The 26,678-nt window shown below is 43.6% G+C and overlaps 1 protein-coding gene across 2 annotated transcripts; it reads left to right on the top strand.

Annotated features, from left to right (window-relative positions):
- The first annotated feature begins 1,236 nt into the window (after positions 1-1,236).
- Positions 1,237-26,185, top strand: LOC110487454 (glycogen [starch] synthase, muscle). 2 transcript variants are annotated; one of them, XR_005035638.1, is made up of 17 exons: positions 1,237-1,393; positions 5,463-5,581; positions 9,343-9,524; positions 11,326-11,517; positions 14,460-14,645; positions 15,671-15,815; positions 16,081-16,198; positions 18,504-18,624; positions 19,998-20,104; positions 20,230-20,289; positions 21,959-22,151; positions 22,629-22,755; positions 23,230-23,325; positions 23,590-23,753; positions 23,839-23,919; positions 25,242-25,812; positions 25,859-26,185. XR_005035638.1 is itself a non-coding variant. In XM_036941897.1 (16 exons), the coding sequence occupies exons 2-16, from the start codon at positions 5,464-5,466 to the stop codon at positions 25,488-25,490; spliced, it is 2,139 nt and encodes a 712-aa protein (XP_036797792.1). In that variant the 5' UTR covers positions 1,237-1,393; position 5,463; the 3' UTR covers positions 25,491-26,185. The 2 variants fall into 2 exon arrangements, 1 of the variants encoding a protein (XP_036797792.1); XM_036941897.1 differs by having other exon boundaries at positions 25,242-26,185.
- The last annotated feature ends 493 nt before the right edge of the window (positions 26,186-26,678 follow it).

Below are 26,678 nucleotides of genomic sequence, written 5' to 3'. Positions count from 1 at the left end.
ACCCTTACCACCTGGGGTCGGCCCGTCAGGAAGTCCAGGATCCAGTTGCAAAGGGAGGTGTTTAGTCCCAGAGTTCTTAGCTTATTGATGAGCTTTGAGGGCACTATGGTGTTGAACGCTGAGCTGTAGTCAATGAATAGCATTCTCACATAGGTGCTCCTTTTGTCCAGGTGGGAAAGGGCAGTGTGGAGTGCAATAGAGATTGCATCAGTGGAACTTATAATTAAACAGACTTTCCAAACGTGGGTCTGTTGTAGACCCATGCAGTTCCTCAGCGAAGTCAGTTCCTTTCGGATTTCCTCATTTCAAAATAAAAGTCCCCCCACAAGTTCTGACTTTTTTTTGTTGCAGGTATGGCGCACCTGCAGAACTTTAATTATGACGTAAGGTAAGCGGAGAGGAAGTGGGTATACAACAGACAGACATTTGAAAAGTCTGTTTAATTTATGTTCAGTTTTTTTTTATCTCAATTTCCCCACTGCATTAGGACCAACCCTACAGACAATCTACATAGTAAATTGAAATTGAACTTCTGGCTTTGCAAGCTAATTCCTAACAAGGCTAGTATGTAAATACTACTGTTGCTAAAAGCATCTAGCTTCTTGGAGGTTGGGAGATTGGGAACCCATCTGGGCTAGCTAAAGCCAACTTTATAGAATTGCTAGTTGGCTAGTAGTATTTTTTTTTCTTTACCTGCAAATCTGAGGGGGCACATGCCCCATGTGGGCAATGACGTGTGTGTGTGTGTGTGGAGAGAGAGACATGAAAGAGGAAAAACTATAAGTTCGGTAAGGTTTCACAGCATATAAGAACTGAGAGCGGGGCTTGCTGCATGGTCAAATGTCATTCTGTAGTCACGTTGTCGGTTGTACTTTACGCTATACTCCAATCTGACACTCAACGAACATTATAAATAACTTGCTTGCCCTTTTCTCTCCTCTTTGAAAAATAAAAAAAGACAGACCAGTTGCTCACGTTGCTCACGATTCCCTCTCCTTCGATTGACAACAAAGTCCACCAACCAGAGTCCGTGTTAGTGAACTCAGTAAACCAATTGTCCATTTTGGTTTGTGAAAACGACCCATTTCCCATGGGCGGGGCCTGTACCCCATAGAAATCAAGGGGTCAAGAACGCCATCTCATGAATAATGTGAAAGGGGCGGTACTTTAGCCGATACAACCCCGCCCCCTTACGTGCAGTAATCCGCACACAGACGTTATTTCATTTTGTCCATCAACATGACATACTGTGTATTAAACCAATGTGAATCTCCAGCATTCGCATGAGGCTTCCGCCCCCTCTGCTATCTCAAGTTTTTTTGTTGATTGATTGAAACAGATGATAACGCTGCCATAGCTTGCTTTACCGAACTTGGTACGACACCGGTTTAGGGTAAGTAACCTTCACCACTTCAGTGGGGTTGATGATAATTCCATGTTTTCTGGAACGTATAGCCTATGAGGACGTATTATTGCCGAGGTTAGGAGAGCGTCGTCTGCATCGCGATGTGTTTGCTGTCATAGTCACACTGTGTTCTGGCTGGGCAAGCAGTCTTTCCTGATACAGTGTGTCGTTGCAATGTAGCGGATGACAGTAAACACGTTACATTGTTATCATTATTAGTAACAAAGCGGTGTTTCATATTTATAAATGATAGTGTGTTGTTCGCTGCTGGAGTGTCTGTGTTGGAGGTGTGACTGAGCGGCACGAGCGAAGAGGAGGCCTCGGACAGTACTAGTAGCCATCAACCTGTTCCCAGGCAGCCCTACAGGCTTCTTTAGGATGTATAATGGACTTCATTCATAGTCAGGAAGAGAAAGTAGCCTCAGACATGGTCAGTGTGACATAGGCTATCATGTATGATATATATTACCCTGCCCTGGCTGAGTGGGTCTCATCTGTCTTTTACAGCTTTATCATTCATCAAATGTGTGAGAGAGAAAAAAGGTGGAGAACATTCTCTCGATCATCACAAGTGTGTTACACTACAGTATTATGACCTGCTCTATATGAAATGTCTCTACATTTCCAACAACAGTCTGAAACCATGGGAGTTGGTTTTGCCCGAGCCACAGCATGCCAACAGTCAACCAGACTTGGGTTGCTGCAACTAGTGTCGTAAATCACCCTGCAATATTTCATCATGGTGCTGTGTGTCACCAGCATCGTTTGTTGTCCAAGCTATTTCACAGAAGCTAAGGGGTGTGTGTCACATTCAGTATTTTTCTGGCATGACAGGATTGTCTGGTCAGAACATGTCACTAAAATAGTGTAGTAACTTCCTGGTCCTAGGCTCTACTCAGAGCCCACCTGCACCTCTCTCATCCTCTCCCTCCCTTCACCTCTTCTACCTTAGCCCTCTTCCTTGTCCTCCCTCCACCTCTTCTACCTTTACCCCCCTCTTCCTCGTCCTCTTCCTCCCTCCATCTCTTCTCCCTTCCCTCTCTCTTCCTCGTCCTCTCCCTCCCTCCACCTCTTCTACCTTCCCTCTCTTCCTTGTCCTCTCCCTCCCTCCACCTCTTCTACCTTCCCTCTCTTCCTTGTCCTCTCCCTCCCTCCACCTCTTCTACCTTCCCTCTCTTCCTCGTCCTCTTCCTCGTCCTCTCCCTCCCTCCACCTCTTCTACCTTCCCTCTCTTCCTTGTCCTCTCCCTCCCTCCACCTCTTCTACCTTCCCTCTCTTCCTTGTCCTCTCCCTCCCTCCACCTCTTCTACCTTCCCTCTCTTCCTCGTCCTCTCCCTCCCTTCACCTCTTCTACCTTCCCTCTCTCTTCCTCTCCCTCCCTTCACCTCTTCTACCTTCTCTCTCTTCCTCTCCCTCCCCCCACCTCTTCTACCTTCCCCCTCTTGTCTTCCACTACTTTACATTACAGTTGATGACTGTACTTCCACAAATATTTCACTCTCTCTCACACACACAAACAGATCACACTCACGCACTCACACACACACCACACAAATCACATTCTCTCTCACACACCCATATGCACACACACAACACTGCATACTGTCTCTCTCATTCTCACGCACACTCCTAGAACCCCATAAGACACAGAGGAGCTAGTTGGAACAGCCTCTTCTCATTGGCTTTTTAAAGACTGAAGGTGTGTGCCAGTCTGGCAGTTATTTGGGCTGTGAAGGAGATTGCCAAACACTCAGCTGCCCAGCTGCTCTCCAACCGATATCCTGGTCTCAACAAATCTAATTTGAACATAAACCAACTCTCCCATTCTGACGTCATTTTTATCCAGCCTTCTCAGTTTGCAAAGTAGACCAGTGACTCAGTCAATCAAATGTATTTAATAAATCCCTTTTGACATCAGCGGCTGACACAAATACTTCTACAGATACCCAGCCTAAAATCCCCAAAGAGCAAGCAATGCGGAAAAAGTCCCACGAGAGAGAGGTGTGTGTGTGTGTACTGTGTGTGTGTGATATATATATCCCCCGCCACATAGACTATAGCAGCATAGATAGGAACACAGTAATAACTGTAGCAGTGATGAATAAATACATGTCCATTGGGGTGGAGGCAGGGGGGGGGGGGGGGGAGGGGGGGCATGGGGAGAGCAGCAGACTAAATTACCATTGAGGGGGTGGAGGCAGAGTAAAGACTGTCGGGGGGGGGGGGCCATAGGGAGAGCAGCAGACTAAATTACCATTGAGGGGGTGGAGGCAGAGTAAAGACTGTCGAGGGGGGGGACCATAGGGAGAGCAGCAGACTAAATGACCATTGAGGGGGTGGAGGCAGAGTAAAGACTGTCAGGGGGGGGGGACCATAGGGAGAGCAGCAGACTAAATTACCATTGAGGGGGTGGAGGCAGAGTAAAGACTGTCGAGGGGGGGGACCATAGGGAGAGCAGCAGACTAAATGACCATTGAGGGGGTGGAGGCAGAGTAAAGACTGTCAGGGGGGGGGGACCATAGGGAGAGCAGCAGACTAAATTACCATTGAGGGGGTGGAGGCAGAGTAAAGACTGTCGGGGGGGGGGGGGGGGGGGTTTGAGCAGCAGACTAAATTACCATTGAGGGGGTGGAGGCAGAGTAAAGACTGTCGAGGGGGGGGACCATAGGGAGAGCAGCAGACTAAATGACCATTGAGGGGGTGGAGGCAGAGTAAAGACTGTCAGGGGGGGGGGACCATAGGGAGAGCAGCAGACTAAATTATCATTGAGGGGGTGGAGGCAGAGTAAAGACTGTCGGGGGGGGGGGGCATAGGGAGAGCAGCAGACTAAATTACCATTGAGGGGGTGGAGGCAGAGTAAAGACTGTGGGGGGGGACCATAGGGAGAGCAGCAGACTAAATTACCATTGAGGGGGTGGAGGCAGAGTAAAGACTGTCGGGGGGGGGGACCATAGGGAGAGCAGCAGACTAAATTACCATTGAGGGGGTGGAGGCAGAGTAAAGACTGTCGGGGGGGGGGCCATAGGGAGAGCAGCAGACTAAATTACCATTGAGGGGGTGTGGGGACCAAGTGAAATAAAATATAAATCATTTTTGACTGACATTTTTAGACCACGACGTCCCAGTTCTCTAAGCTGAGTGTACTGAGGTAGTTGTAACCATCTACTCTCTCAATGGTCTTAGCAATCTGGGCGCCAGGTAGCCTAGTGGTTAGAGACATGTAGCCTAGTGGTTAGAGACATGTAGCCTAGTGGTTAGAGACATGTAGCCTAGTGGTTAGAGACATGTGGCCTAGTGGTTAGAGACATGTGGCCTAGTGGTTAGCGACAGGTGGCCTAGTGGTTAGAGACAGGTGGCCTAGTGGCTAGAGACAGGTGGCCTAGTGGTTAGAGACAGGTGGCCTAGTGGTTAGAGACAGGTGGCCTAGTGGTTAGAGACAGGTGGCCTAGTGGTTAGAGACAGGTGGCCTAGTGGTTAGAGACAGGTGGCCTAGTGGTTAGAGACAGGTGGCCTAGTGGTTAGAGACAGGTGGCCTAGTGGTTAGAGACAGGTGGCCTAGTGGTTAGAGACAGGTGGCCTAGTGGTTAGAGACAGGTGGCCTAGTGGTTAGAGTGTTGGACTAGTAACCGGCAGTTAACCCACTGTTCCTAGGCCGTCATTGAAAATAAGAATTTGTTCTTAACTGACTTGCCTAGTCATCATTGAGGTGGAAAATAAATGGGGCTAGGTGTAGAGTCAGTGAGGTTAAGGGGTGAGGTTGAAAAGTTACCATTGGTTAGGATTAGAGTCAGTGAGGTTAAGGGTTAAAGTAACTTTTCAACCTCACCCCTTAACCTCACTGACTCTAATCCTAACCAATGGTAACTTTTCAACCTCACCCCTTAACCTCACTGACTCTACACCTAGCCCCATTTATTTTCCACCTCAATGATGACCCCCATGTCTAACTACATCTTCAGCTATTTTAGCTCTGCCAGCTGAATATATCCTTCCTTCCAAAAACAATGTGTGTGTCTCATGACATGTCTAAACCATGTGTGTTGTTGTTCTTTCCCAGCATGCCTCTGGCTCGCAGCCTGTCCATCACCTCCCTGTCGGGGTTGGAGGAGTGGGATGAGGAGTTTGACCTGGAGGACGCTGTCCTCTTCGAGATCGCGTGGGAGGTGGCCAACAAAGGTATCACTGTGTGTGTGATGACAGTATATTAGTAATAACTCTGGGTTCTGTGTGTAATAATAACTCTTGGTTCTGTGTGTAATGACAGTATATTAGTAATAACTCTTGGTTCTGTGTGTAATAACTCTTGGTTCTGTGTGTAACGACAGTATATTAGTAATAACTCTTGGTTCTGTGTGTAATGACAGTATATTAGTACTAACTCTTGGTTCTGTGTGTAATAACTCTTGGTTCTGTGTGTAATGACAGTATATTAGTAATAACTCTTGGTTCTGTGTGTAACGACAGTATATTAGTATTAACTCTTGGTTCTGTGTGTAATGACAGTATATTAGTAATAACTCTTGGTTCTGTGTGTAATAACTCTTGGTTCTGTGTGTAATGACAGTATATTAGTACTAACTCTTGGTTCTGTGTGTAATGACAGTATATTAGTAATAACTCTTGGTTCTGTGTGTAATGACAGTATATTAGTACTAACTCTTGGTTCTGTGTGTAATGACAGTATATTAGTAATAACTCTTGGTTCTGTGTGTAATGACAGTATATTAGTAAAAACTCTTGGTTCTGTGTGTAATGACAGTATATTAGTAATAACTCTTGGTTCTGTGTGTAATGACAGTATATTAGTACTAACTCTTGGTTCTGTGTGTAATAACTCTTGGTTCTGTGTGTAATGACAGTATATTAGTAATAACTCTTGGTTCTGTGTGTAACGACAGTATATTAGTACTAACTCTTGGTTCTGTGTGTAATGACAGTATATTAGTAATAACTCTTGGTTCTGTGTGTAATGACAGTATATTAGTACTAACTCTTGGTTCTGTGTGTAATAACTCTTGGTTCTGTGTGTAACGACAGTATATTAGTAATAACTCTTGGTTCTGTGTGTAATAACTCTTGGTTCTGTGTGTAATAACTCTTGGTTCTGTGTGTAATAACTCTTGGTTCTGTGTGTAATAATAACTCTTGGTTCTGTGTGTGACAACAGTATATTAGTAATAACTCTTGGTTCTGTGTGTAATGACAGTATATTAGTAATAACTCTTGGTTCTGTGTGTAATAACTCTTGGTTCTGTGTGTAATGACAGTATATTAGTACTAACTCTGGGTTCTGTGTGTAATAACTCTTGGTTCTGTGTGTAATGACAGTATATTAGTAATAACTCTTGGTTCTGTGTGTAATGACAGTATATTAGTACTAACTCTGGGTTCTGTGTGTAATAACTCTTGGTTCTGTGTGTAACGACAGTATATTAGTACTAACTCTGGGTTCTGTGTGTAATAACTCTTGGTTCTGTGTGTAATGACAGTATATTAGTAATAACTCTTGGTTCTGTGTGTAATGACAGTATATTAGTACTAACTCTGGGTTCTGTGTGTAATAACTCTTGGTTCTGTGTGTAACGACAGTATATTAGTAAAAACTCTTGGTTCTGTGTGTAATGACAGTATATTAGTAATAACTCTTGGTTCTGTGTGTAACGACAGTATATTAGTAAAAACTCTTGGTTCTGTGTGTAATGACAGTATATTAGTAATAACTCTTGGTTCTGTGTGTAACGACAGTATATTAGTAAAAACTCTTGGTTCTGTGTGTAATGACAGTATATTAGTACTAACTCTGGGTTCTGTGTGTAATAACTCTTGGTTCTGTGTGTAACGACAGTATATTAGTAAAAACTCTTGGTTCTGTGTGTAATGACAGTATATTAGTACTAACTCTTGGTTCTGTGTGTAATGACAGTATATTAGTAAAAACTCTTGGTTCTGTGTGTAATGACAGTATATTAGTAATAACTCTTGGTTCTGTGTGTAATGACAGTATATTAGTACTAACTCTTGGTTCTGTGTGTAATAACTCTTGGTTCTGTGTGTAATGACAGTATATTAGTAATAACTCTTGGTTCTGTGTGTAACGACAGTATATTAGTACTAACTCTTGGTTCTGTGTGTAATGACAGTATATTAGTAATAACTCTTGGTTCTGTGTGTAATGACAGTATATTAGTACTAACTCTTGGTTCTGTGTGTAATAACTCTTGGTTCTGTGTGTAACGACAGTATATTAGTAATAACTCTTGGTTCTGTGTGTAATAACTCTTGGTTCTGTGTGTAATAACTCTTGGTTCTGTGTGTAATAACTCTTGGTTCTGTGTGTAATAATAACTCTTGGTTCTGTGTGTGACGACAGTATATTAGTAATAACTCTTGGTTCTGTGTGTAATGACAGTATATTAGTAATAACTCTTGGTTCTGTGTGTAATAACTCTTGGTTCTGTGTGTAATGACAGTATATTAGTACTAACTCTGGGTTCTGTGTGTAATAACTCTTGGTTCTGTGTGTAATGACAGTATATTAGTAATAACTCTTGGTTCTGTGTGTAATGACAGTATATTAGTACTAACTCTGGGTTCTGTGTGTAATAACTCTTGGTTCTGTGTGTAACGACAGTATATTAGTACTAACTCTGGGTTCTGTGTGTAATAACTCTTGGTTCTGTGTGTAATGACAGTATATTAGTAATAACTCTTGGTTCTGTGTGTAATGACAGTATATTAGTACTAACTCTGGGTTCTGTGTGTAATAACTCTTGGTTCTGTGTGTAACGACAGTATATTAGTAAAAACTCTTGGTTCTGTGTGTAATGACAGTATATTAGTAATAACTCTTGGTTCTGTGTGTAATGACAGTATATTAGTACTAACTCTTGGTTCTGTGTGTAATGACAGTATATTAGTACTAACTCTGGGTTCTGTGTGTAATAACTCTTGGTTCTGTGTGTAACGACAGTATATTAGTAAAAACTCTTGGTTCTGTGTGTAATGACAGTATATTAGTACTAACTCTGGGTTCTGTGTGTAATAACTCTTGGTTCTGTGTGTAACGACAGTATATTAGTAAAAACTCTTGGTTCTGTGTGTAATGACAGTATATTAGTACTAACTCTTGGTTCTGTGTGTAATGACAGTATATTAGTAATAACTCTTGGTTCTGTGTGTAATAACTCTTGGTTCTGTGTGTAATGACAGTATATTAGTAATAACTCTTGGTTCTGTGTGTAATGACAGTATATTAGTACTAACTCTGGGTTCTGTGTGTAATAACTCTTGGTTCTGTGTGTAACGACAGTATATTAGTAAAAACTCTTGGTTCTGTGTGTAATGACAGTATATTAGTAATAACTCTTGGTTCTGTGTGTAATGACAGTATATTAGTACTAACTCTTGGTTCTGTGTGTAATAACTCTTGGTTCTGTGTGTAATGACAGTATATTAGTAATAACTCTTGGTTCTGTGTGTAATGACAGTATATTAGTAATTACTCTTGGTTCTGTGTGTAATAACTCTTGGTTCTGTGTGTAATGACAGTATATTAGTACTAACTCTTGGTTCTGTGTGTAATGACAGTATATTAGTAATAACTCTTGGTTCTGTGTGTAATGACAGTATATTAGTACTAACTCTTGGTTCTGTGTGTAATGACAGTATATTAGTAATAACTCTTGGTTCTGTGTGTGACGACAGTATATTAGTAATAACTCTTGGTTCTGTGTGTAACGACAGTATATTAGTAATAACTCTTGGTTCTGTGTGTAACGACAGTATATTAGTACTAACTCTTGGTTCTGTGTGTAACGACAGTATATTAGTAATAACTCTTGGTTCTGTGTGTAACGACAGTATATTAGTAATAACTCTTGGTTCTGTGTGTAACGACAGTATATTAGTAATAACTCTTGGTTCGTGCCTCTGTGCAGTTGGTGGGATTTACACAGTGATCCAGACCAAAGCCCGTCTGACGGCAGAGGAATGGGGAGAAAACTATTTCCTGGTTGGTCCGTACGTGGAGAGTAACGTCCGTACCCAGGTGGAGCTGATTGAGCCCACCAACCCTGCCCTTAAGAGAGCCATAGACAAGATGAATTCCAGTGGATGTAAGGTACAGACCCGCACAGAGACCCGCACAGAGACCCGCACAGAGACCCACACCAGTTTGCTGGCACTGTTAAAGTACTTAAAGGGGAAATCTGCAGTTGCTTCATCCATTTTTGATTCTTTAAGAATATAACTTATTTAAATGCCTCATGAGCTTAGTTTAACTGTCGTACCCCACCACCACCCAAAATATACGCTTGATTTACTCCAATGTTTGTAAACATAAACAAACACCATATAAATCAAACATGGTTAAAACTATCAGTGTGATATCATGGATGGTCAGTCCATAGCTCTGTCTGAGTTTGACAGTGGTTACATTTCCCCAGCCCCACCCCTCAGCTTTTTACCAAACTGCAGATTGTCGCTTTAAAGGAGCTGCATGTAACATTAGCAACAAAGGAGCATAAATACATGAGACTAAAATGTGCTTTTTAGAACCCAGTGTGAAGTTTCTAATTAGAATTGGTACCTCAACTAGCCTGTGTGTGTGCAGCTTCCTGAATTACCATTGGTTCTCGATCGTGACGTTGACAACAATAGAAAAAAACATTAGCAGTACATAACTTATTCACGTCCTTGCAATTGAAGTTTTTTGGGGGATTATGATGAGGTTAAAAGCAGTATTATTCCATTTTAGGCATTTCTAAGCAGTGTCCTTCAGTTTTTAAAAAGGTTTGATCAGTTACTTCATGATGTCAACCTTGCCTCAGAAGCCCCTGTGCACCCCAAGACCCCACCTAACACTGGTCCATGTCATTGGCCTTTCCCCAGGACACACACACACACAGTCTTGTATAACTAACCTTGTGGGGACACACAAGTCAGTTCCATTCAAAATCATATTTTCCCTTACCCTAACCCTAGTTCCTAACCCTAACCTTAACCCACAAACCTAACCTAACCCTAGTTCCTAACCCTAACCTTAACCCACAAACCTAACCTAACCCTAGTTCCTAACCCTAACCTTAACCCACAAACCTAACCTAACCCTAGTTCCAAACCCTAAACTTAATTCTAACCCGAGCACTAATTCTAACCTTAACCCTAAACCGCCTAGAAATAGTATTTGACCTTGTGGGGACTAACAAAATGGCCCCAGTTTGTCAAAAATACATTTGTTTACTTCTGGTCCCCACAAGTATAGTTGAACACGTACACACGTCCCCACACACACACACACACACACACACAGTGTCCCTCCTTCTCTCTGTATTTATTTCACTCTATCCTTCACTCTGTCCCTGTCGTTCTAATCTCTGGTATTTCTGTTAAAAGGTTAAAGGCTGTATCAGTGTCACACACACTGCTGTCTATTTCTGGTAGGCAGTCTGTATCATGTGTGTAGTGTGCATGTGTAGTTAATATGTGTAAGTGTGTGTGCCATACTGAGTCACTCCTTGGCATTCTAGGTGTGCATTGTCATAGCAGTGCAGTGCACCATGGGAAAGCCCTGTGTAGTGAGGTCAGATCATTTGATTGGATGAGAGCGATACTGTGCCGTAATCGTCCTCACTTCAGGACTGGAAGTTGTGGAACATTTGTGTAAATCATTGTGTAAGCTCCCAGTTCTTTATGGTATAAACAACAAGAAATGGCTTTTTAATTATCTGTACTGGGCCACAACAAATAAACATATACATGTCAAACACTCTATGTCCAGACTGTGACCACATTGAAAATATGCTAGTTGTGTTGCAACACTATGGCTAACAGCACCTGCCTGTCTAGCAAGCTACTTTAAAAACACTGACCCCAGTCTCTTTCTCACCCTTTCTCTCTCTCTCCCTCTCCCTTCACTCCAGGTGTACTTTGGTCGTTGGCTGATTGAGGGCAGTCCATACGTGGTGCTGATAGATGTGGCGTTTACTGCGTGGAACCTGGATAAGTGGAAAAAAGAGTTGTGGGACAACTTCTCTATCGGGGTGCCCTGGTTCGACCGCGAGGCCAACGACGCCGTCCTCTTTGGCTTCTTGACCGCCTGGTTACTAGGAGAGGTGGGTTGCTGCCAGGGAGGGTCAGGGATAATGAGTTACTAGGAGAGGTGGGTTGCTGCCAGGGAGGGTCAGGGATAATGAGTTACTAGGAGAGGTGGGTTGCTGCCAGGGAGGGTCAGGGATAATGAGTTACTAGGAGAGGTGGGTTGCTGCCAGGGAGGGTCAGGGATAATGAGTTACTAGGAGAGGTGGGTTGCTGCCAGGGAGGGTCAGGGATAATGGGTTACTAGGAGAGGTGGGTTGCTGTCAGGGAGGGTCAGGGATAATGGGTTACTAGGAGAGGTGGGTTGCTGCCAGAGAGGGTCAGGGATAATGAGTTACTAGGAGAGGTGGGTTGCTGTCAGGGATAATGGGTTACTAGGAGAGGTGGGTTGCTGTCAGGGAGGGTCAGGGATAATGGGTTACTAGGAGAGGTGGGTTGCTGTCAGGGATAATGGGTTACTAGGAGAGGTGGGTTTCTGCCAGGGAGGGTCAGGGATAATGGGTTACTAGGAGAGGTGGGTTGCTGTCAGGGATAATGGGTTACTAGGAGAGGTGGGTTGCTGCCAGGGAGGGTCAGGGATAATGGGTTACTAGGAGAGGTGGGTTGCTGTCAGGGAGGGTCAGGGATAATGGGTTACTAGGAGAGGTAGGTTGCTGTCAGGGAGGGTCAGGGATAATGAGTTACTAGGAGAGGTGGGTTGCTGCCACAGAGGGTCAGGGATAATGGGTTGAATGGGGATAAGGGGGGCATGGCCTACATACTGCTCACTGTTATAAGTAGGTGGTTCTAGCCCAGTAGTCGCCAACCTTTTCTGAGTCAAGATCACTTTCGCAGTCAAAAAGCAAGCTGAGATCTACTGCTCAGATTTATTTTTTACATTAACCTCACACAAACAGTTTTGTAGGAATGAGGTTTGGGCAGTAGGCCTTATACATTATCACAGAATACTGGCTATATGATTGGCCTGCCAATATTGTTAATCAGACCATATTTCAAAACTCGAGCTTTGATAACAAAATAGATCAGTTGATTTAGCAGTTGTGAGTCACTGTGAAGCATGAATTTAAATAATTGTCTTTTTTATTTTACTGGACTGATGGTACCTGCAGCTGATGGTCAACGAGGCTTTTTTATTTTACTGGACTGATGGTACCTGCAGCTGATGGTCAACGAGGCTTTTTTATTTTACTGGACTGATGGTACCTGCAGCTGATGGTCAACGAGGCTTTTTTATTTTACTGGACTGATGGTACCTGCAGCTGATGGTCAACGAGGCTTTTTTATTTTACTGGACTGATGGTACCTGCAGCTGATGGTCAACGAGGCTTTTTTATTTTACTGGACTGATGGTACCTGCATCTGATGGTCAACGAGGCTTTTTTATTTTACTGGACTGATGGTACCTGCAGCTGATGGTCAACGAGGCTTTTTTATTTTACCGGACTGATGGTACCTGCAGCTGATGGTCAACGAGGCTTTTTTATTTTACTGGACTGATGGTACCTGCAGCTGATGGTCAACAAGGCTTTTTTATTTTACCGGACTGATGGTACCTGCAGCTGATGGTCAACGAGGCTTTTTTATTTTACTGGACTGATGGTACCTGCATCTGATGGTCAACAAGGCTTTTTTATTTTACTGGACTGATGGTACCTGCAGCTGATGGTCAACGAGGCTTTTTTATTTTACTGGACTGATGGTACCTGCAGCTGATGGTCAACGAGGCCAAATCACCACGTCAATGATCTTCAGGTCGAAAAGTCGGAGCTCTAGAAAGATGCCAGAGTTTCCGACTTGGAATTCTGGGTTAGATGACCGTTCAAAACTATTTTTCCCAACCACCTCTCACGATCTCTGCTCTCTCCTTCCTTTCCTCCGGTGAGACTGACCAGAGAGAGGGGACACCGTCTTCCACCTGATGGCGAAACTCGGTCGCACCGCATCTGCCTCATAAACAAATTCATGATGTTCCTGTGACCAGAGAAAGTGAAATATTCCATAACATTAAAATGGACAGGACGAGCTGCTAATAATAATAAAAGGCAGGGCTGTTGATACTTGGCTACTCATTCATTACAGCTGCAGCCTGAGTGGAAGTACGGAGATGTGCGTTTTCTAATAGTGACAGAGCTGAATAGAAACTTAAACACTCATAAAAACAGCAGCTCTTTGCTGTATTTGTTGACAGTCTCGGTTGTCATTGGTTTTAAAAGTGATTCACGGTGATTTGAGCTTTCCGATTGGGCAGCGTAGTAGGTGCACTTGATTTTGTCACAGATTTGCCGGGTATGCAGAGTTTGTCTCATGGGAACACTTTGCTTACCCGGTGCGCAGGACTTTTGAATCAAGTGCACCTACCAGCAACAGCTCAACACGATCTAAAAAAGGAGTGCAATACTTTATCGTTCGTTGGCTTTTCTACAGAAGTATTTCATCGACTAGGAATGTTTTGAAGATCGCGATCGACCGGTTGGCGACCACTGTTCTAGCCAGATTAATAATGGCTTGTGTCAGTTCAAGTTTACAATTCATTAGTAACAGTATTCCGTATAAGGTTCCGTATTAACCCCACATTGTCTTCCTCCAGAATGCTGGCCCATTATATTAACCCCACATTGTCTTCCTCCAGTATGCTGGCTATTATATTAACCCCACATTGTCTTCCTCCAGAATGCTGGCCCATTAACCCCACATTGTCTTACTCCAGTATGCTGGCCCATTATATTAACCCCACATTGTCTTCCTCCAGTATGCTGGCCCATTATATTAACCCCACATTGTCTTCCTCCAGTATGCTGGCCCATTATATTAACCCCACATTGTCTTCCTCCAGAATGCTGGCCCATTATATTAACCCCACATTGTCTTCCTCCAGAATGCTGGCCCATTATATTAACCCCACATTGTCTTCCTCCAGTATGCTGGCCCATTATATTAACCCCACATTGTCTTCTTCCAGTATGCAGCGCAGTGTGAGGAGCCTCCCCATATCCTGGCCCATTTCCATGAGTGGCTGGCAGGCCTGGGCTTGGCGCTGTGTAGACAAAGACAGTTGCCCGTGGCAACCATCTTCACCACCCACGCCACCCTGCTGGGACGCTACCTGTGTGCCGGCAGCGTGGACTTCTACAACAACCTCGCCGATGTGAGTGTATCTGTGTGTTTGTGTGTACACATGTGGTGATGTCATGATCTGTGGTGTGTGTTGGTCAGGGTTGGGATGTCATGTTTACTTTGTTCTGATTGCTCTGTCTTTGTGCATCTTCACCATCATTCACAGGTAACTGACCTCACAGTAAGCGTTGTGGGTCATTCTAGGTTGTTTGAAGGTCAGTTGTATCACCCTAGCTAGTATCTTTTGCCCTGATCTTAAATCAACCCCTAGTCCCCTACTTAGTATTCACTAGTGTAGATCTGAAAGGGAACTGTTACCAGATGATACCAAGCTGATGCTTCTAGAGTTAGTGGAGAACTGTTACCATACTGATACCAATCTGATGCTTCTAGAGTTAGTGGAGAACTGTTACCAGACTGATGATACCAATCTGATGCTTCTAGAGTTAGTGGAGAACTGTTACCAGATGATACCAATCTGATGCTTCTAGAGTTAGGGGAGAACTGTTACCAGATGATACCAATCTGATGCTTCTAGAGTTAGGGGAGAACTGTTACCAGATGATACCAATCTGATGCTTCTAGAGTTAGTGGAGAACTGTTACCAGACTGATGATACCAATCTGATGCTTCCAGAGTTACGCAAGTGTGTGGAAGGTGGGGCGGGCAGGACCTTAGCATTTTTAGCATGTTGGTTTTTAGCATCTAGTCTGTCCTGTTTCATCGACCCTGGATTGCTCCACTAAAACAGTGAAACACTTAGTTGATGTGCTATTTACTTGACCCACAACTGCTGAATGTTGTGGGTCAGTGTCTCCCAGCCTCTTCACCACAGCCACCACAGCCACCACAGCCACCACAGCCACCACAGCCACCACAGCCACCACAGCCACCACAGCCACCACAGCCACTACTCTAGATCAGATAGGCTTTGTTTTATGATCAAAAATAATTGAGAATACTTTTTTTTTTCATGTTACTTATTCAATAAACTTTAGCTCATAGTAGGTCTTGGTGAGTGGAATTGACGATTTGGAATTGTCCTCTCTGTCTCAGTTCAACGTGGATAAGGAGGCGGGGGATAGACAGATCTACCATCGGTATTGTCTGGAGCGGACAGCGGCACGCTGCGCTCATGTCTTCACCACCGTCTCTCAGATCACAGCCGTTGAGGCAGAGCACCTGCTCAAGAGGAAACCAGGTGTGTGTGTGCATGTCTGTCACAGGAATTCCTGTCAAGTCTCTTTTTTTTTAAACCTTTTAACCTCTTTGTTTGTTCTTAGTTGACTGTCTGGCTAACCTCTTCTGTTATCTCTACCTCTCCTCTCTCTTGTTATCTCTACCCCTCATCTCCTGTTCTTTCTCTACCTCTCTTCTCTTGTTATCTCTACCTCTCCGTCTCCTGTTCTCTCTCTCTCTCTCCCTTTCCTGTTCTCCCTCTCTCCTTCTCCCCCGCCACCCCACAGACATAATCACCCCTAACGGGCTGAACGTGAAGAAGTTCTCTGCCATGCATGAGTTCCAGAACCTGCACGCCCAGAGCAAGAACCGTATCCAGGAGTTCATCAGAGGTCACTTCTATGGGTCAGTGGGGTCACCACCCAAACACAAATATACTATATATACATACTGCTGACCCACTGGGCACAGATGTCATTTCAATGTCTATTTTTGATTGTCATTATGTTGAGTTGTCAACTAATGTAAATTCAACAAAACATGATCACCATCACATTGGATTTAGGTTCAAAGTTGGGTGGAAAAAAATAAGAAATTCCCTTATGTTTATTTTTGTTGTTGATTCAACATTATCACATTTGTTTTGTTTAAATGATGTGGAAACAATGTTAATTTAACCTGTTTTTTTCCCAGTGATGGGAGTGTTACCTATCATATTAATAGACAACCATAGAAACAGCCTGTTGCTTGAACCTTATTGACACTATCATTTTCAGGGTTTGATACTGTGGCCATAACAGTGCGACACATGTTTTGGTCGCAAGGGTGCCAGTTACATATCTTTTTTTATCATGATTTATTCAAACAGTAATGTGCAACTGACCAAAAATAAATCAAGTTTCTGAAGAGGCAACATCGTCACGGGAATGCCCCTGTCTGTGTGTGTCAGGACTTGACATACAGGGGAGGTTTAGAAACCCTCCATCAGTGGCCCCCTGGCCAGTGGAAAACACATTTTAATAATGCTATTTTTAATCTAGGCTATATAATTTATTTAAAAAAATGGATTCCCAAAGCTTTTCGTTCGTTATGTCGGTTATTTATCACTCGCTCTGCACACGGCCTATAGATGATCTGATGCGCAGAAAGAACGCGCAGCTCTGAAACAGCTGGTTGTTGTGTTGAGGAAAGCAGTAGGAAAGATGTTACAAGTTATATCTAGCAGTAAATGCTAAGGCCAGAATGGGTATGCAACCCAGGTAAAACGTTCTTGTTTAAATATTGGCGATGCACAAAATCAGTCATGGAATAGCCTACCATGAAAATCAGATATTTCTTCTCCACTATTTGGTTGTTGAAGTCATTGGTTATGGTAGCCGATTTACAACTTCTACTGCTCCAATAGAATTATTACGTGATTGAATTTCTGATCAGTTTTTATGAGATTCAGGTGCTTTCGTTTGTTTCCCGCTGTTTCAATTGAAGCCTGTTGCGGTAAAACCCTATGCGGTTATTATGTTTGCTTCAACTTGGTTTTCTATACAAAGGTAGTTTGGCCGGTGTTGTAAATAAGAATTTGTTCTTAACTGACTCGATTAGTTGGTTCACTTATTTATTTTGGTGAGACCGACTAGCTACCACATGTACAGACACGTTGTTGTGTTTGTGTCAGGAGCATGCTGTCTATTTAGTCAGGCAATGTCCACAATATTGTGACATTTTAGAATGTAAAAGTTTTGTCAATGCATAATACTATTGGTTAGGCCTATTAAAAACAGAATGCATTATTCATAGTGGAAACGGGGGGGGATTTTTCTTCTTCTATAGGCTATTACAACAATGACATAAAATGTAGCTCCTTCAAAATTTGCCTACAATTAAGTGTTTAAAAAAGTAATTTAAAGTCCTTGAATTTGACTTTCCGATGTCTGTATGAACCCTGTAAGGCGACTTACTCAGCCCACAAATTAAATATAAAATCACCTGCTGTCAGATCTTGTATTTTTTTCTTCGGGCCAGTAGCTTTCAGTTGGCACTGGCCCAGTGTGTCTAGCACATTTACCAGAATGTCAAGCCCTGCTGTGGGCTTAGCCGTTAGCGGTGCTAATGAGTGTCTAACCGTTTTGGGGTAAATGGAAAGACACTTAAAAGGTCGATACAAAGTAGCCTATTAACTACCTGGCAGAATCATTATGATTTGCACCAATCCAGTGGCCATTGTTTTGAAAACTGCATCACAAGTGACTACAGAAACACAGTTAGCCAAACACAACTGTCTGGCTGGTGCTCACCTGAATTAAAGGGGAACAACACCAAAAAAAACTTGATTGCTGACATTTTGAGACTGTATCAACAGTGGACTAATTAAACAAATGTCAAAATATAGTTTGTGGTATTTTTCTTTAGTTTGCTGAGATTCTCAATCTCGTTATCAAATTATACATACCCCAACCTTCATTTTAATGCTATAAATCTTGATTATGGAGAACAAGGGAATGAATGAATGTGGTTGGATGAGGGTTGGGGTCCGTTCCATTTCAATTCAGGAAATAACCTGAATTCCAATATCAATTCTCATAGAGAAGCAAATGGAATGTCGGTTTACTTTTGGAATTGACTGAATTGAAATGAAATTGACCCCAACCCTGGTCTGGACATGTGGTCAGGTGATGGTCTCATCTTGAATGGTTGTTGTTGTCCCACCCGCCAGGCACCTGGACTTCAACCTGGACAAGTGTCTGTTCCTGTTCATCGCTGGGAGGTATGAGTTCAGCAACAAAGGAGCTGATATCTTCTTGGAGGCTTTGGCCAGACTCAACTATCTACTGAGAGTAAGCTGTGTGTGTGCGTGTCCGGCACTGTGTGTGTGTGTGTGTGTGTGTGTGTACACGTGTATCAGAAAATGTGTGTGCGTTCCGAAATTATTCAGACCCCTCAACTTTTTCCACATTTTGTTAGGTTACTGCCTTATTCTAAAATTGATTTGGAAAAAAATCCCTCATTAATCTACACACGATACCCCATAATGACAAATCAAAAACAGGTTTTTAGACATTTTTGCAAATGTATTACTACAACAACAAAATATTATATCGAATTGACATAAGTCTTCAGACACTTTACTCAGTACTTTTATGAAGCATCTTTTGCAGCGATTACAGCCTCGAGTCTTCTTGGGTGTGACGCTACAAGCTTGGCACACTTGTATTTGGGGAATTTCTTCCATTCTTCTCTGGAGATCCTCTCAAACTCTTGTCAGGTTGGATGGGGAGCGTAGCTGCACAGCTATTTTCAGGTCTCTCCAGAGATGTTTGATTTGGTTCAGGTCCGGGCTCTGCCTGGGCCACTCAAGGACATTCAGAGACTTGTCCCAAAGCCACTCCTGCATTGACTTGGCTGTGTGTTTAGGGTCGTTGTCCTGTTGGAAGTTGAATCTTTGCCCCAGTCTGACGTCCTTAGTGCTCTGGAGCAGGTTTTCATCAAGGATCTCTCTGTACTTTGCTCCATTAATCTTTCCCTCGTTCCTGACTAGTCTCCCAGTCTCTGCCCCTGAAAAACATCCCCACAGCATGATGCCACCACCATTCTTCACTGTAGGGATGGTGGCAGGTTTCCTCCAGACGTGACATTTTGCATTCAGGCCAAAGAGTTCAATCTTGGTTTCATCAGACCAGAGAATCCTGTCTCAGAGCTCTACAAACAATTCCTTTGACCTCATGGCTTGGTTTTTGCTCTGACATGCACTGTAAACTGTGGGCTTATAGACAGGTGTGCCTTTCCAAATCAGGTCCAATCAATTGAATTTACCACGGGTGGACTCCAATCAAGTTATAGAAACATCTCAAGGATGATTAATGGAAACAGGATGCACCTGAGCTCAATTACGAGTCTCATAGCAAAGGGTCTGAATACTTATGTAAATAAGGTATTTCTGTTTATTCTCAAATAAGGTATTTTTTTATAGATTTGCAAACATTTCTAAAAACCTGTTTTCACTTTGTCATTATGGGTTATTGTGTTTAAATAAAATCCATTTTAGAATAAGGCTGTAACGTAAAAAGTCAAGGGATCTGAATACCTTCTGAATGGACCGGGTGTCTGTGTGAGTGTACACACCCATTGTCTACCTGTCTGTCGGTTAGTTGGATGTATTCAAGAATCTTGCAGCTATTTACTCCCTCCCTGCCTCCTCTCTCTCCCCCAGGTCAACCACAGCGACGTGACTGTCGTTGCGTTCTTCATCATGCCTGCGCGGACCAACAACTTCAACGTGGAGACGCTGAAAGGCCAAGCAGTCAGGAAGCAGCTCTGGTAATGACAACGCCACCATGGCTGTTTCCTGCCACAGAGGGAGACACTGGCATGTGAGAAAATAATAAAACGTATGTATTTCTAGTGACTAATAACTGGACTTTGTTTTGACATCCTCATGGCAGGGATACCGCTCAAACAGTGAAGGAACGCTTCGGAAAGAAACTATATGAATCACTGCTGGTGTAAGTGGACCTCTATGAATCACTGTCCTGTAAACCCATATCAATCACTGTCCTGTAAACCCATATCAATCACTGTCCTGTAAACCCATATGATTCACTGTCCTTTAAACCCATATGAATCACTGTTCTGTAAACCCATATGAATCACTGTCCTGTAAACCCATATGAATCACTGTCCTGTAAACCCATATGAATCACTGTCCTGTAAACCCATATGAATCACTGTCCTGTAAACCCATATGAATCACTGTCCTGTAAACCCATATGAATCACTGTCCTGTAAACCCATATGAATCACTGTCCTGTAAACCCATATGAATCACTGTCCTGTAAACCCATATGAATCACTGTCCTGTAAACCCATATGAATCACTGCCCTGTAAACCCATATGAATCACTGTCCTGTAAACCCATATGAATCACTGCCCTGTAAACCCATATGAATCACTGCCCTGCAAACCCATGTCAAATTTATTTATATAGCCCTTCGTACATCAGCTGATATCTCAAAGTGCTGTACAGAAACCCAGCCTAAAATCCCAAATAGCAACCAATGCAGGTGTAGAAGCACGGTGGCTAGGAAAAACTCCCTAGAAAGGCCAAAACCTAGGAAGAAACCTAGAGAGGAACCAGGCTATGTGGGGTGGCCAGTCCTCTTCTGGCTGTGCCGGGTGGAGATTATAACAGAACATGGCCAATATGTTCATAGATGACCAGCATGGTCAAATAATAATAATCACAGTAGTTGTCGAGGGTGCAACAAGTCAGCACCTCAGGAGTAAATGTCAGTTGGCTTTTCATAGCCGATCATTGAGTCTCTCTACCGCTCCTGCTGTCTCTAGAGAGTTGAAAACAGCAGGTCTGGGACAGGTAGCACATCCGGTGAACAGGTCAGCGTTCTATAGCCGCAGGCAGAACAGTTGAAACTGGAGCAGCAGCATGGCCAGGTGGACTAGGGACAGCTAGGAGTGAATCACTGTCCTGTAAACCCATATGAATCACTGTCCTGTAAACCCATATGAATCACTGTCCTGTAAACCCATATGAATCACTGTCCTGTAAACCCATATGAATCACTGTCCTGTAAACCCATGTGAATCACTGTCCTGTAAATCCATGTGAATCACTGTCCTGTAAACCCATATGAATCACTGTCCTGTAAACCATTATTACTGTAAGAGAGCTTATAGACGACAGTTTGTATGAATTACTTTGTGTTAGTTAAAGAGAAGGGAAGCCCACACACATTTGATTCATGCTTGATTCATGCTGATTCATCAGAGCTTTTGTGCTGGTTTGTATTTTACACCCTTAGTAAAATCTACCTTTGTGCTGGTTTGTATTTTACACCCTTAGTAAAATCTACCTTTGTGCTGGTTTGTATTTTACACCCTTAGTAAAATCTACCTTTGTGCTGGTTTGTATTCTACACCCTTAGTAAAATCTACCTTTGTGCTGGTTTGTATTTTACACCCTTAGTAAAATCTACCTTTGTGCTGGTTTGTATTTTACACCCTTAGTAAAATCTACCTTTGTGCTGGTTTGTATTTTACACCCTTAGTAAAATCTACCTTTGTGCTGGTTTGTATTTTACACCCTTAGTAAAATCTACCTTTGTGCTGGTTTGTATTCTACACCCTTAGTAAAATCTACCTTTGTGCTGCATTAGTGGGCAGTTGCCGGACGTGTCCAAGATGCTGAGTAAGGACGACTTCACCATGATGAAGCGTGCCATCTTTGCCACCCAGAGGCAGTGCCAGCCTCCCATCTGTACCCACAACATGCTGGAGGACAGCAACGACCCCATCCTCACTTGCATTCGCCGCATCGGCCTGTTCAACAGCTCTGCCGACCGCGTCAAGGTAGATTGATTGATTCATTTAAGTCATTAGATAATTAAACGTATTAGGCAGCTCCAGCCGGAGACAACGTTACATAGCCTATGGCAACAATCCTCCAGGATAAAAACACGGCTCATTGCCATTGTCCTCATTTGCTAGTGAGATGGCATGTGGGCTATACTGACACTTTACAAATACATAGCCGTCACACTGTGCTCTGCTCTGGTCCCTCCAGTCACACAAATGTCATTCCTATAACACTATCCTACTACTGATGCACAGGCCAGTCTGGGCTAGAAACCATTGCTCAGCCCGCTGCAGAGCTGGGGGTCAAATGGGTTCAACTGCTTCAAAATAATTCCTCTCTTCCCCTTCTTCTGCACTGATTGGAAGACTTGTAAAACTGGTGTAAATAATATGGTGGAAGTGCATCTCTTTCATCTGGTCAACTCTGTCCTCATCCCCTGCTTCATTTGTGTTTCCCCATCATCCTTTTAGGTGATCTTCCACCCAGAGTTCCTGTCCTCCACCTCTCCCCTCCTGCCGATGGATTATGAAGAGTTTGTAAGAGGCTGCCATCTTGGAGTGTTCCCCTCTTACTATGAACCGTGGGGATATACACCAGGTAGACTCTTATAGATACTATGAACCACCAGGTAGACTCTTATAGATACTATGAACCACCAGGTAGACTCTTATAGATACTATGAACCACCAGGTAGACTCTTATAGATACTATGAACCACCAGGTAGACTCTTATAGATACTATGAACCACCAGGTAGACTCTTATAGATACTATGAACCACCAGGTAGACTCTTATAGATACTATGAACCACCAGGTAGACTCTTATAGATACTATGAACCACCAGGTAGACTCTTATAGAACCTATGAACCACCAGGTAGACTCTTATAGATACTATGAACCACCAGGTAGACTCTTATAGATACTATGAACCACCAGGTAGACTCTTATAGAACCTATGAACCACCAGGTAGACTCTTACAGATACTATGAACCATGGAGATATGGTTGTCTTGTACATTGGCTGTATGGCAAATACAAGTATATTTACTTCAATCTCTCTCTTTCTCAGCTGAGTGTACAGTCATGGGGATCCCCTCAATCTCTACCAACCTCTCTGGGTTTGGCTGCTTCATGGAGGAACACATAGCTGATCCCTCAGCATACGGTGTGTTCAGAATGTGTCCAAGTCAAGGTTGTTAAGTGTCGTCCAAGGGGCTGATTAAACATTCTACATTTAGAGAAGTAATGGTCCCTGTATAATATGTCGTTTAGATGAGGCTTTTATCCAAAGAGACAGTCATTCATGTTACGTTGTACGTATGGGGTGGTTCCAGTGGGAATTGAACCCACAACCTTTGGCATTACAAACGCCATTCTCTACCAACTGATCTCCAGTAGATTTGACTAATGCTGTTGTCCTCTACCTCAGGAATCTACATCCTTGATCGACGGTACAGAGGGGTTGATGAGTCATGTAACCAGCTCACGTCGTACCTGTTCCAGTTCTGTCAGCAGAGCCGGCGCGCCAGGATCATCCAGCGGAACCGCACCGAGCGCCTGAGTGACCTTCTGGACTGGAGATACCTGGGCAGGGTGAGAACTTTCACCTTTACCAAGAGAAGAAATGTCAACCGTTCTACTAATAACTATCATCTCTCCTCTCTCCTCTCTCCTTCAGTATTACATATCAGCTCGTCACATGGCCCTGGCTAAAGCCTTCCCAGATACCTACTTCTACCAACCTCATGACTCTGACACTGTAAGTCTGTCTGTCTGGAGAGGAGATGCTGTTTCCTCCTTTTGGGTAACAATGGGTACTTAATAATTCTACACCGTTGGAAACCACCTAGTACCTAATGGTGCCCGGGGGAGATGAGTAAAGCATGTGTTCTTATTCACTCAGTAGGAATCTGCTGTAGTGGACCTTTGTAGTTGGACTCTTCTTGTTTACCTGTTTACCAATTACCTGGAGAGCTGAGGGTTATAACAGGGGTGTTTACTCAATTACCTGGAGGGCTGGGGGTTATAACAGAGGTGTTTACTCAATTACCTGGAGGGCTGGGGGTTATAACAGGGGTGTTTACTCAATTACCTGGAGGGCTGAGGGTTATAACAGGGGTGTCTACACAATTACCTGGAGGGTTGAGGGTTATAACAGGGGTGTTTACTCAATTACCTGGAGGGCTGAGGGTTATAACAGGGGTGTCTACTCAATTACCTGGAGGGCTGAGGGTTATAACAGGGGTGTCTACACAATTACCTGGAGGGCTGAGGGTTATAACAGGGGTGTTTACTCAATTACCTGGAGGGCTGAGGGTTATAACAGGGGTGTCTACACAATTACCTGGAGGGCTGAGGGTTATAACAGGGGTGTCTACACAATTACCTGGAGGGCTGAGGGTTATAACAGGGGTGTTTACTCAATTACCTGGAGGGCTGAGGGTTATAACAGGGGTGTCTACTCAATTACCTGGAGGGCTGAGGGTTATAACAGGGGTGTCTACACAATTACCTGGAGGGCTGAGGGTTATAACAGGGGTGTTTACTCAATTACCTGGAGGGCTGAGGGTTATAACAGGGGTGTTTACACAATTACCTGGAGGGCTGAGGGTTATAACAGGGTTTTAGAAGTTTGCAAGTTTTCCTTCATCCCTTGTACTTTATCAATTAAGGTCATATTAATTAGGCACTCCCCTCACCTGGTTGTCTCTGTCCTCATTGGATACAATTTGAAAGGAACTAACAAAAGAAAGCAGACACGACCCTGACGGGTTTGAGTTGGACACCCCTGGTTTATTTCATATGTGAAATAAGATATAAATCTGGATTAGTTAATCTTATGAGAAAGTGTCAGATTCAACATACTGCTATGCTACTCTGGCTGTGTTTAGACAGGCAGCCCAATTCTGATCTTTTTTAACTAATTGGTATTTTGGCCAATCAGATCTGAAATACATCTGACGTGATTGGTCAAAAGATCAATTGGTGAACTACACATCAGAATGTGTCTGCCTGTCTAAACACAGCCATGGTGTGTTGTCTGTGTCGTACCCTCTAAAACCCACCAACCTTTCTTTTCAGGCCCAAGGTTTCCGTTACCCTAGACCGGCCTCTGTGCCCCCATCTCCGTCTCTGTCGCGCCACTCCTCCCCCCGCCAGAGCGAGGCGGAAGAAGATGATGACCGCTATGATGAAGATGCAGAGGCAGAGAAAGACCGATTGAACATCCGCCAGCCCTTGACCCTGCCCAGTAAAAAGGGTCCCGCCTTGCCTTACACCCTGCCAGGTGCCAATGGAGAGAAGAACGGAGCCACCGGCGTGAAAAACTGACTGTCTCACACACACAACATACACAAACGGACATATGCTGATACTCACTACACACACGTTACAAACACGGCACTCTTATCTTGACCGTCTCCACTTCCATAATATAGATCTGACAACTGCTGAAGAGATGAGCTCTTTACAGTGTGTTATTCATCCAGCAGCCGGAACGTCTTCCAAACCTACATGCAGCTCCGCCTCTGTGGGTATCCTGTACTGACATGGAGGAGGAGAGGGAAAGGATGGCTAGCCGGGTGATGTTTCCTTGAGTTAAAGAGCCCAGCTTTGAGATAACAAAGGGGGATAACTTGGAGTATATAGGAGGGTTACCTCTGGTCAGTAATCTAGGTTACCTCTGGTCAGTAATCTAGGTTACCTCTGGTCAGTAATCTAGGTTACCTCTGGTCAGTAATCTAGGTTACCTCTGGTCCACAGGAGGCTGCTGAGGGAGGAACAGCTGGAATAATGGCTGAAACCATGTGTTTGATACCATTCCAGGTATTCTGCTCCAGCCATTACCACGAGCCCGTCCTCCCCAATTAAGGTGCCACCAACCTCCTGTGCTCTGGTCCTTAATCTAGGAATTTATGAAATCCTTGCCAGTGTTGACTAACATGAGTTGTAACTGAGGCTAAGATAACCATATAACCAGTGGTATCATCAGGATAAAAAAAAACTAGGGCTAATTAGTCTTGCTATCAAGGGCAAAGGCATTGGCCCACTATGTCATAGTCACACAACCAACCCAACAGCAGCAATTTTCCTGTTCAGACACTGAAGCAGTAACAGCAACCTGTTTAAACAGCAGCAGCACTTTTCCTGTCACACTGTAGCAGTAACAGCAACCCAACCAACAGCAGCACTTCCCTGGGCTAGGAAACCAATAAGCAACACATTTAGAGCTGGGCCCATAGAGTTAGACTAGATAGATGTACTGTATGTAGCCCGTTTTCTGCATGGACATTGCCATTGAGGGCTTCTACCACAGATACTAAGATGAGTCCTCTTTCTAACTCTATGGCTGAGCCTCAGAACGTCCTGCCGAAGAGCCTCCTGCTGAAACAGGCTCCCATTTGTTCATAGATTCAGACCTTTCTGTGGGCGTTGTCATCGTCTCTGGGCCTTGTACTGTATTAGAACCGGCATTACTGTGTGTAAAAACTGTTGATTGGTCACCTTTTAACCTTTCAG

The sequence above is a fragment of the Oncorhynchus mykiss genome, chromosome 13, assembly GCF_013265735.2.
Source record: "Oncorhynchus mykiss isolate Arlee chromosome 13, USDA_OmykA_1.1, whole genome shotgun sequence".
NCBI classification, from domain to species: domain Eukaryota; kingdom Metazoa; phylum Chordata; class Actinopteri; order Salmoniformes; family Salmonidae; genus Oncorhynchus; species Oncorhynchus mykiss.
The sequence above is the reverse complement of the archived record's forward strand: the minus strand, read 5'-3'. Positions and strand labels throughout refer to the sequence as shown.

What these genes read in the sequence shown, in the direction of transcription:
- LOC110487454 (XM_036941897.1), top strand. Translation starts at nt 5,464, where the DNA reads ATGCCTCTGGCTCGCAGCCTGTCCATCACCTCCCTGTCGGGGTTGGAG. An exon ending in ATCAGAGGTCACTTCTATGG is followed by an intron (nt 16,199 to 18,503) that starts GTCAGTGGGGTC and finishes CCCACCCGCCAG; the next exon opens with GCACCTGGACTTCAACCTGG. An exon ending in GACTCAACTATCTACTGAGA is followed by an intron (nt 18,625 to 19,997) that starts GTAAGCTGTGTG and finishes TCTCTCCCCCAG; the next exon opens with GTCAACCACAGCGACGTGAC.